This window comes from Aedes albopictus, chromosome 1, assembly GCF_035046485.1.
Source record: "Aedes albopictus strain Foshan chromosome 1, AalbF5, whole genome shotgun sequence".
Taxonomy (NCBI): domain Eukaryota; kingdom Metazoa; phylum Arthropoda; class Insecta; order Diptera; family Culicidae; genus Aedes; species Aedes albopictus.
The window spans coordinates 44,184,596-44,196,357 of NC_085136.1; the positions used below are offsets into that span (position 1 = coordinate 44,184,596).

The following is an 11,762-nucleotide window of genomic DNA, read 5'->3' on the forward strand; positions in this document are numbered from 1 at the left end:
GTCCTGGTTCCAGACACCTGAAGCAAGTCTCCGGTGATTCGGGTATGGTCAATTGGCATAGTGACCAGCCTTACCAGAGCTTACGGACTTGTTAGCGTCCGCAACAGGTAGCTGCACCAAAGTCACTGTGAATATTGCGTAATTCAGCGGAACAATCCGTTCCCAGCCATCTTAGCAAACTACAGTAGAATCACTTGGCATGATACGGGAACTCGCAATGCAGGCGACTTGCTTCGCCAAAACTTCAATCCTCAATGAGGTAGCATCCCACTGACTGCCCACCTCGTCATGATGCTTACTGTCATCGACGCTTGTAGAGGGAAGGACACCCAAGGGGAATGTCACTAATATTTGTTCACACTCCACAGCCATCTGTGTCCCTGTCGGGTCTTTCCGTAGCCGAACGGCTGCGGTGGCCACCTGCAAGTTGCCCTGTTACCGCTGTGTCGTGAGGAGCTCTTTTGCGTCCGTGATCTCGTCTAGAAGTATATTAACCTTCCAGGACGCGCGCCATCAAGCAGCTGAAACTGCACCGCGCTCGCGCTGTAAACGACGAGCGAGGTTTTTTGATAATGTTAAACTTTTTACAACGGCGCGCGCGCTGAAGGGTTGACCTTTAGAGCCGCTTCAGCCATAGGAACCCTCATCTCGACCGACTCACCAAGAACCTCTTCCGCCAGAAACTTTTCCTTTGTGTTGGCATCTACCCTCCTACTTTTTCTTGGTCTGATGTCCCTGCGCTCCTGTTCCTCTTCCAGTCCACCAGAGCCTTTTCTGGCCCATCTTTCTTAGCTTCCTGGGGTGCCTGGTCGGGATACAACTTACCGGAACTACTTCCCTTCACTCTTGGGCTTAACAACATCCTGGCCTTGCGAACGCCACCTGGTGGCTCCTTACCTGACGGCTGCCTCGCAGACTTCTGAAATTGCTTGCCATAGCCGGTCACGTTTGCGTTCGGGCTACCCGCGAATGCGAAGGCCTCAGTCTGGATAGACTTCAGCACCTTTCGAAAACGGGGTGGAAGTGAGATTCCCAAGGCTGGCACTTCGCGCACAGCTATCTCATTCTGTCTCTGCTTTCCTTAGAGGAGACATAGCCAAACCGGTTGCTGCGAAGGAGTTAACCTCACCACTATCGCTGCTAACTGAATCTACCACGCCCAGAGTCCTGCATTAACGCAGTTAGGGATGTCCAGCCCAGACAATCAGTAATCGTATAAGATGATGCATAAGATGATAATGTGGAGGCCATATGCGTGCATGCCTCCATTTAGACGCATGTAAAATGTACGCATATCGCCTCCACTTTATCATCTTATGCAACATCTTATACGATCACTGGTTGACTGGGAGGTGACCCCGGTGACCTGGATCAGCAGGTGACCATGGCTGGACAGCCCGTCGTTCTCCACTCGCAGCGGCTTGCAGCACGACAGGTAGTTTGGAAACAGTTGCTCCAATTCGTCGGTCAGTAGCTATGAGCAGTCTACTACTGCTTCTGGCTATCCAAACGTTGAAAATCTAATTCGACTTCAGCAATGCCTGCTAGGGCACGCAAAGGAATCAGTTTGGAGCGAACTCCGGCGTCCAGAAAGCGTACCTTGCGCTTTGAGACACTACGGGTGGCCAGAGCTGCTGCTCAAATCGATCCATAAAAAGTTATGGGGTGCACCAGATTCAAAACAAAACCAGTTGGAAACTGTGATAGATTTCCTCCAAAACAGTCCTTCGGGAATTCCCCAAGGAATTTCTCAAAAAAATTCCCCAAAAATGCCTCTAGAATTTCCCGAAGAATTAATCTAGGAATTCCCCGAAGAATTCCTCAAGGAGTTCCTCGAGGAATTCCTCTAGGAATTCCCCAATGAATTCCTCTAGGAATTTGCCGAATTTCTAAGAAATCTCTAAGGAACCCCTCTAAGATTTCTCCCAGGGATTCCTCTAAGAATTCCCCAAAGAAATTCCTCTAGGAATTCCTCAAGGCATAGGCGCCAACTTGTGACGTAGTTGGGGGGGCGAAGCTCTCCAAAATTGGACAATATTCAACTTTTTTCAGCTCAATGCACTAGTTTTCACGTGAATATGCCTAAACTAGATGAACTGCGTCGATATTATCCGAATTTCATTGATTTTGAGAGGCCTTGCCCCCCCAACTACGTCACAAGTTGCCGCGTATGCCTCAAGGAATTCATCTAGGAATTCCCCAAGACATTTCTCTAGGAATTCCCCAAAGAAATCTTCTAGGAATTCCCCAAAGAATTTCACAAGGAATTCCCCAAAGAAATCCTCTAGGAATTTCCCAAGGAACTCCTCTAGGAATTCCCCAAGGAATTTCTTCAGAAATTCCCCAAAAAAACCTCTAGAAATTCCCCAGACAAGTCCTCTAGTAACATCCTAAGGAATTCTTTCGGAAATTCCTAGAGGAATTCGTAGAGGAATTCCTTGGAGAATTCCTAGGAATTGCAAATAGAATTTCTTAAAAAATTCCCCAGGAAATTCTTCTAGGAATTTTAAAAGGAATTCATTGGGGAAATCGTTCTAGAGGAATTCTTTGGGGAATTCTAGAGGAATTCTTTGGGGATTTCTAGAGGAATTCTTTTGGAAATTCCTTGTAAAATTCCTAAAGGAATCCCTTGGGGAATTTCTAGAGGAATTCCTTGCCGAATTTCTAGGAATTCCCCAAAGAAATTTCTCTTGTAATTTCCCAAGGAATCCCTCTAGGAATCCCCGACGAATTCCTCTAGGAATTCATCAAGGAATTCTGTGGGAAATTCCAAGAGGAATTCCTTGGGGAATTCTTAGAGGAATTCCATCGTGGAATTCCTAGAGGAATTCCTTGGAGAATTCCTAGAAATTGCAAAAAGAATTTCTCTAGAAATTCCCAGGGAATTCTTCTAGGAATATTACAAGGAATTCATTGGGGAAATCCTAGAAGAATTCCTTGGCGAATTCCTAGAGGAATTCTTTGGGGAAGTTCTAGAGGAATTCTTTAGGGGTTTCTAGAGGAACTCTTTTGGGAATTCTAAAGGAATTCTTTGGGGAATTTCTTGTAAAATTCCTAGAGTAATCCCCTGGGGAATTTCTAGAGGAATTCCTTGCCGAATTTCTAGGAATTCCCCAAAGAAATTTCTCTTGGAATTTCCCAAGGAATCCCTCTAGGAACTACCCAAGGAATTCCTCTAGGAATCCCCAAGGAATTCCTCTAGGAATTCATCAAAGAATACATCTAGGAATTCGCCAAGGAATACCTCTAGGAATTCACTAAGGAATTCTTCTAGGAAATTCCGAAGGAATTCCTCAGGATATTCCTAGAGGACTTCTCTGGGGAATTTCTATAGGAGTATTTTTTGGGGAATTTCTATAGGAATTCCTTGTGAAGTTTCCAGAGAAATGCCATGTAAAATTCTAGAAAAAATCCGTGGGGCATTCCCAGAGAAATTCCCCTAGAAATATCCCAAAAAAGTCTTACGGGATTTTCCCTAGGGATTTCCCAGGAAATTTCTCCAGAAATTCTCCAGGGAATTCGCCTAGGAATTTTACAAAGAATTCCTTGCGGAACTCCAAGAGGAATTGGAGAATTTTTCTTTGGGGATTTATAGAGGAATTTCCAATGAATTCTTCTAGGAATTCCTAGAAAAAATCCCTGGGGAATATCTAGAGGAATTCCTTGACGAATTTCTAGGAATTCCCAAAGGATTTTCTCTAGGAATTCTCCATAGAATTTCTCTATTGTATCCCCCAAAGAAATTCCTCTAGGAATTCATCTAGGAATTCCCCAAGGAATTCCTCTAGGATTTCTCCAAGGAATCCCTCTAGGAATTTCCCTATGAATTCGTCTAGCAATTTCCCAAAGAATTCCTCTTGAAATTCGCCGAGAAATTCCTCTATGAATTCATTAAGGAATTCCTCTAAAAATTTCCGAAGGAATTCCTAAGGATATTCCTAAAGGACTTCTCTGGGGAATTTCAAAAGTATTTTTTTTTGGGGAATTTCTAAAGGAACTACTTGTGAAATTTATAGAGTAACTTATTGAGGAATTTCTAGAAAAATTCCCCAAGGAATATCCCAAAAAAGTCTTACGGGATGTCCCAAAGGAATTCCCAGTGAATTCCTTAAGAAATTTCCCAGGGAATTCCTCTAGGAATTTCCCAAATAATTCCTTGTGGAGTTCCTAGGGGAATTGGAGAACTGTTGATGGAATTCTACGGGGATTTATAGAGAAATTCCGCAATGAATGCCTCTAGGAAATCCTCTAGGAAATCATTGGGGAAATTGTAAATTTCCTAGACGAATTCCCTGAGGAGTTTCTAGAGGAATTCCTGGGCGAATTTCTAGGAATTCCCAAATGTATCCCTCTAGGAATTCCCCAAACAAATTTCCCTAGGAATACTCCAAGGTATTCATATAGAAATTTTCCAAGTAATTCATCTATAAATTCCTCAAGGCATTCCTCTAGGACTTCCCCAGAGAATTCCTTCAGGAATTCCCCAAAAAATTACTCTAGGAATTCCCCAAAGAATTCCTCTAATAATTCCCCAAAGAATTCCTCTTGAAATTCCCCAAAGAATTCCCCAAGGAATTCCTCTAGGAATTTCCGCAGGAATTCCTCTAGGTGTTCCTCAAGGAATTCATCTATGAATTCCTTAATGAACTCCTTGTAAAATTCCTAGAAGAATACTCTTTGGAATTTCTAGAGAAATTCTTTGGGCTATTTCTATGAATTATCCAAGGAATTCCCCAAAGAAATTCCTCTAGGAATTCCTTAAAGAAAATTCTCTAGGAATTCCCCCAGGGAATCCCTCTAAGAATTCCTCAAGAATTTCCTCTAGGATTCCCCCACGGAATTCCTGTAGGAATTCACCGAGGAATTCATCTAGGAATTCGCCGTAGAATTCCTCTAGGAGTTTCCAAAGGAATTCCTTAGGATATTACTAGAGGACTTCTCTGGGGAATTTCAAGAGGATTTTTTTTGAGGAACTTTTAGAGGAATTACTTGTGTAATTTCCAGAAAAAATCCTTGGGGAATTCCTAGATGAATTCCTTGGGGCATTCCTAGAGAAATTCCCCATGGAATATCCCAAAAAAGTCTTACGGGATTTTCTCAAGAAATTTCCCAGGGAATTTCTTTAGGAATCTCCCAAAGAATTCCTTGGGGAATTCCAAGAGGAATTGGAGAATTGTTAGTGGAATTCTATGGGGATTTATTGAGGAATTTCCCAATGAATTCCTTCAGGAACCCCTCTAGGAATTCCCCAAATATTTCCTCTAGGAATTTCCCAACAACATCCTCTAGGAATTCCACACAAAATTCCTTGGAAAAAGTCTTCAGGAGTTCCCCAAGGAATTCCTCTTGTAATTCCACAAAGAATTCCCCAAGTAATTTGTTTAGAAATTTTCCAAGTTATTTGTCTAGGAATTCCGCAAGAAATTCACCAGAAATTTTAAAGGAATTCCAAAAAAAAAAGACTTTCGGGAATTTACTAAGGAATTGCTCTAGGAAATCCTCTAGGAATTCCCCAATGAATTCCTCTAGAAATTACCGAAGGAATTCGTCTAGAAGTTCCTCAAGAAATTCCTTCAGGGATTCCCCAAGGAATTCCTTAAGGGATTGGCATTCGGGAAGTTAGTCAATCATGTCCGGGCGGCGTAGTTGCAGCAAAATCTCTCCAACTGAGTCTCCAACCCCATGTTGACGCAGGAGCTGGTTGATGAACTTCCAGGTTCCATGGAAATGTAGTGAGTTTCCTTCAAGAATCAGCAATCGCTGGCTAATCGGGATACTTTTGGACTGTTTATGAAAAGGCAAGTCAATGTGGTGAATGTAGCGAGCTTTGAGGTTCCTGTGCAGCAGAAGTCGTACAAGAGCCAGAAACAGAAGGACTAACCATTCAGTGGTTGGGCAATATGAAGAGGAACGAGTCCAAGTCGCCCAAGTGTGGATTTGGAAACATAAGGAAATAATGATTCCAGTAGATTTGATCTACGTCACGCCAGGGCCGTTAGCTGTATGCTACACAGCCAGTGATTGGACTACGGAGGACCTGAGAGGTCTATCGATGGTAAGCTATGAAACCGTCGGATAGGTCTGGAGAACCTTGGCCTAGGTACACCGCTGAGACTTCACGAGGGGGAGCAAACAATCCAAGTAGTGCAGCCAAGTATTCTTCAGGGTGGACTGTTTATGGATGAACCGGTATTATGCGGGAATTTAAAAATTTGGATTCCGGTGCGGAAATAACGCGCATGGGGCTATCCCCGCGTAGAAGAAAAGCTGCATAGTATGCGTTGATCAATTATATCTGAGATTAGAAAGCAGCTGTCACAAACAAGGACGAAGCTAATGGCTGCCATCGGTATGAAAGTTTATGAAAAGTGTTCAAAGGCTTAAACAATAAATACATTCTTTTAAGATAAATATGCTATAGTTCATTTGAGGCCTGAAAACAGTTGCATCCTGACTACATAGGTTTTGAACTTCCATAGACCTGCCATTGATCTGTTAAGCATTATTTATGCAAAGGGACGCGGACGTCCATCAACTATAGTAGCTTTGATGATTGAGTGATGAATAGATTCCGACAATATTGAACTCAAAATTCTCGATACTAAACATGACTCCCTGTGTGGCGTCCAAATGCAAAGATCATGAAATTTTCCATCACATAGCTTCTACCATGTTTGCGAAAAAAAAAAAATTGTAGACGTTTCAAGGGACGTTTGGTTGTCAATCATGTAAACAATGTAGTTTTTGCACAGCTGTCTGCGATCAATAAGCAGGAAAATTTCCAGGTTGTTGGCTTTGAATTTTCCCAGAATCCAAATTTTTCTTGCAACGCGTAATAAAAGAGGCAGCAACACCACAGTCGTAAATCTTCACACAGTAGAGGCCTCCAGCGAAGAACATCGGTTAAGCTTGCAATTACGGGCTTTATTCACCATGGAGAATCACGGAATCTCAAGTAACAAGAAAACAAAGAAATACGGGCGAAAACAATACTCAAGAAGGCAACGTGACGGGTTGGAGACAGATTCGAGACAGGGCTTCTGTGGCGAATGAACAATCTAAACTTTCCTGACAGATGGCGTTGTGGCATGTTATAAGTAAGGAACGGATGCTTACGAAGGGGTAATCGTTGCTAGCTAAACGCATCCGTGAGCAGATCTACGACTATGCACGAAAAGGCTACACGCATAAGGTTACGCAAACCGAACTCAAATATGCAGATCAAAATCGAATGTGGCTTCTCTCCCTAGGAGAGGTTCAACCTCTAAGAAAGCAAAAGGTTCAACTCATCTGGAATGCCTAGGCTAAGGTGCAAACGGGTTTCTCTCAACTCATGGCTGCTGAATGGTCCTGACTTACTGACACTCTGTTAGCTCTGCTGAGTTCGTTACACCAATTTCCTGCAACTGTAACTGAGGAGATCAGAGATCAGGGAGCTAGGTCGGCTGTCTCAATGCTTCCTGTGGCGAAACCACCCTTCCAAGGAGACACAAATCTTTGCTGTGGATTTTGAAACGTTTGACTCCACCTGTTTGCCCAGATATGAGCTGCGATCGCTATTACCAAGTATTATAATGTGTACGACTAGCTGGACAGCTTTCAGATGGTTCAGGTAGCGGTAGAAGTCCTCCACTTAAGAGGAAACTTCGAGCTTCGCAACTACCTATCAAACTCCGAAGAAGTACCGACGGCTATCGGCGCAGAATCAGGGGATAAAATGGATGAATTGGCTTTGAAGAATGGAGTGAATTTGGAATCGGTGTTGGAGATGAAATGGATGCCCAATAAGGATTGTTTACGTACACGGTGAATCATAGAGAAGATCTGCGCTTCGTTCTGAACAATGAACAATAGAAGGTCAAAATCAAAGGAATGTGGGTTTCCAGTTTAGGGATGGGATGATCCAATCAGTTCAATAAATTGTAACGTTGTAAATATCAGTGAACAACATGGTGGCTCCAGAGAGGATACAGGACTTCATCCAGGTTCACGAGTGAAGGGATGTTAGGATGAGAAACCCCGCCACAGCTTCATTGCTCCCGATGAGGCAATAACATATGGTCCATCAAAGAACAATACTGCAAACTATCACGCGGGAGATCAATGAATGACCAACGGATGACCAGAAAAAAAAAAACAAAATACCGTGACCATTATATAAGAAATCGAAAGTGAAAATCATCCTACAAGGGAAATACACATGTGCTTTGTAATTAGTCAAACAACCCTAGGAAAGATACTATTCTACCTAATTTGCATTGAAACATGGGCTAAAATTGCGCTATTCTCATAACATCGTCCCCTTAGTGCTAGAACTAGTTAACTGGTTTGGCGAAATCTCGTCAACTTTGTTTATATCTGAACTTACACAATGTGTCTGGACAACATTCGCTGTATCTCAAACAGAGAGATACCCTTGGTTTCTGGTACGACGACGAACACAAAAGCAGTTCCAACCAGGGATATTCCAGAGAACAGCCAAAAAGCCCCGGAGATGCCCAGCGCGTCTCGGAGATTGGTGAAGACCTTCGTTACGAGGAAAGCAAGCAGCCAATTGAACACTCCGGCCAGCGGGCTGACGTAGGCCTTGACGTTGTTCGAAAACAGCTCCCCTACCATCAGCCATGGAATCGGGCCGTAACGGATGGAGAACATGGCGATAAACAGACACAGTGCCAGAACTGGAAGCCATCCCAGGTTCTCCACCTGAGTTTCGTTGCATTCCTTGAGCTGAAAGTACCCCGCAAGAGCGATGGTGGAAAGGGCCATGAAGAAGTCGGACGCTAAGAGTAAGATTTGACGTCCGACCCGGTCAACGATTAACGTTGCCAACAGGGTGGCCACCATCTGGATGATTCCAATGATGATCGTCGCAGTTGACGCTTCCAATCCAGTGTTGGCATCGTCGAAAATTGTTGTTGCGTAGAAGATGACGGCGTTGATTCCGGACAGTTGCTGGAAGAACATCAATCCCAGAGAGATTATCAGCGCTTTGATGGTGGCTCGCTGTTGGAGACATTGGAGGATGGTTATCTTGTCACTTCGCGATTTAGCTTCTTCTGCTTTCAGTTCTTCAATCTCTTCAATCTCATTATAGAGGTGGCCACGCAACCATTTGAGTGATCTGGCAGCATCAGTTTCACGGTCCTTTTCGATCTGAGAAAAAAACCTTGCGATAGAAATTTTGATTTCCTGGGAACTCATTTACCCGACACTTACGAAGTAATAAGGACTCTCGGGCATGAAGAAGAAGATCGCCCCAAACACAATCGGGATCGCACCGCAAATGGCACTCAGCATCCGAACACTTCCAACCGCTTCCACAGCATACACAAACAGGATACCAACCGTAATCATCAGCTCACAAAACGTACCCAGCGTGCCCCGAATCGACGGCTCGGCGATCTCAGCCGTATAAGTCGGCGCAGCGATACAGAACGCACCACCTCCAGCTCCCAGCAAGAACCGCCCTGCCATCAGCATCGTCACATTATTCGCAAACACGATCAGCATCCACCCAATCAGTAACGGCAGAACCATCGACAGCATGGCCCACTTCCTCCCAACCGACTTCATCAGTATTCCGATGGGAAAGCACACCACCGCTGCACCCACGTTGGATATCGACCCGATCCAGGAAAAGTCCTCCGCACTGATGGGGAATCCGTATTCGTGCTTCTGTACCAGTGGAATCTCCGCCGGAGCTGTCCACCCGAGGAAGGTACCGGCCGCCAGGGCACCGCCGGACGCAGCCAACCCAGCGATGACCTGCGGAAACTTTCTGCCACTCTCCTTCATCTGTGAGATTCTGAACAAGAGTGCGGTCTTGATTAGAGTTGGTGCCTTCATAGTGGGTCAACGATGATAAGATAAAACGGATCACAATTCAACGTAGAATAAATCAGATTGTTCAAGTGAGAGTGATGAATTGATAATGTCAGACTCATCTTAGCTACTGCTGAATTGCGAGAGTACAACTTGCAGACTCACCTTCTGTTTGTTGATTAACTCATTGAAGGCGGCATTCGATTCAATGAATAGAAACTGGCTATGGCAGAGAATAATAGAACACGGTGCTGTAGCTTCAATTATACTGCGTATTTTGCGGTGTATTTGATCACTCGATCAACGAACCGAACCCTCTTAGGGTCTGTCCATAATCTACGTAGATTCTGAGGAGGGATCAATACTCAAGGAACGGTTTTTCAAAACACACGTGCAGAAGAGCGTCGAACGCTTTTGAAAGGTCAAAGAGCTGCAGCCCCGGTCCAACTTCTCGCTCGAGAACAAGCAATGTGAAGAGTTGTTTTTGTGGTAGTAGAGTAACGCGGAAAGGTGATTTCATTTTATTTTCTTCTTTTTTATGGCTCGACGTCCCCACTGGGACTTGGCCTGACTCACTTCAACTTAGTGTTCCTTGAGCATTTCCACAGATCACCCGACCATCAAACATAAAACCAAATCGACCTCATTCTAATCGACGGTAAAGTCTTCTCAGATATAACCAATGTGCGCACATATCGTAGTGCGAATAAAGATTCGGATCACTACTTAGTAGCTGTATGCATGAGCTCAAAACTTTCGACGGTGATTACCACGCGTCGAAGTCGAACGCCGCGGCTATACATCGAGTAGCTGCGTAACGTAGAAGTGGCCCAAGACTACGCGCAGCAGTTAGCAGTGGCCCTACCAACGAAAAAGCAGCTTCGCACTTGAAGATGGCTGAAGGGACATCCGATTCGTTGTAGGTACTACCTCGGCTACAGCACTAGACTTCGCGACTCCGAATCACAGAAACGACTGGTACGACGGCGAATGTGAACAGTTGAAAAACGAGAAGAATGCAGCATGGGCGAGAATGCTGCAACACCGTACGAGAGCGAACGAGGCACGTTACAGACAGGCGCGGAACAGGCAGAACTCAGTCTTCCGGATGAAGAAGCGCCAGCAGGAAGAACGAGATCGCGAAGCGATGGAAGAGCTGTACCGCGCTAAGGACACACGAGAGTTCTTGAACCGCTCGAGCAGAGGCTTTGTGCCACAAGCCGACATGTGCCGAGATAATCACGGGAATATTCTCACGAGCGTGAGGTGGTCGAGAGGTGGCGACAGCATTACGATGGGCACCTCAATGGCGACGTTGCAAGCACCGAAGGTGGCGTAGGAGTACGTGCACAGGACAAAAGATTTCCAACCCCTAACCTCCAAGAGATTGAGGAGGAGGTTGGAGAACAACAAAGCCGCTGGAGCAGATCAACTACCAAGCGAGCTTCTAAAATACGGTGGAGAAACACTGGTGAGAGCACTACACTGGGTCATTACAAAGATTTGGGAGGAGAAAGTAGTACCGGAGGAATGGATGGAAGATATCGTGTATCCCATCTACAAAAAGGGCGACAACTTGGATTGCAGGAACTATCGCGCGGTCACACTACAGAGCGCTGCCTACAAGGTACTCTCTCAAATTTTATGCCGCCGACTAGCACCGCTTGCAAGAGAGTTCGTGGGGCAATATCAGGCTGGATTTATGGGTGAACGCGCTACAACGGACCAGATGTTCGCCATCCGCCAGGTGTTGCAGAAATGCCGTGAATACAACGTGCCCACACATCACTTGTTCATCGATATCAAATCAGCGTATGATACAGTCGATCGATAACAGCTATGGCAGATTATGCACGAATACGGATTCCCACGCGGTTGATCAAGGCGACGATGGATCGAGTGATGTGCGTAGTTCGAGTATCAGGGACACTCTCGAG

At 44.9% G+C, this 11,762-nt stretch overlaps 1 protein-coding gene across 1 annotated transcript; it reads right to left on the reverse strand.

Annotated features, from left to right (window-relative positions):
• Positions 1 to 5,364: 5,364 nt before the first annotated feature.
• Positions 5,365 to 10,191, reverse strand: LOC109402659 (facilitated trehalose transporter Tret1-like). Its single transcript, XM_029855124.2, has 2 exons — positions 9,220 to 10,191; positions 5,365 to 9,156 (listed from the first exon to the last, which is right to left on the reverse strand). Exons 1-2 carry the CDS (start codon positions 9,847 to 9,849, stop codon positions 8,365 to 8,367), a joined length of 1,422 nt encoding a protein of 473 aa, XP_029710984.1. The 5' UTR covers positions 9,850 to 10,191; the 3' UTR covers positions 5,365 to 8,364.
• Between the last annotated feature and the right edge of the window lie 1,571 nt (positions 10,192 to 11,762).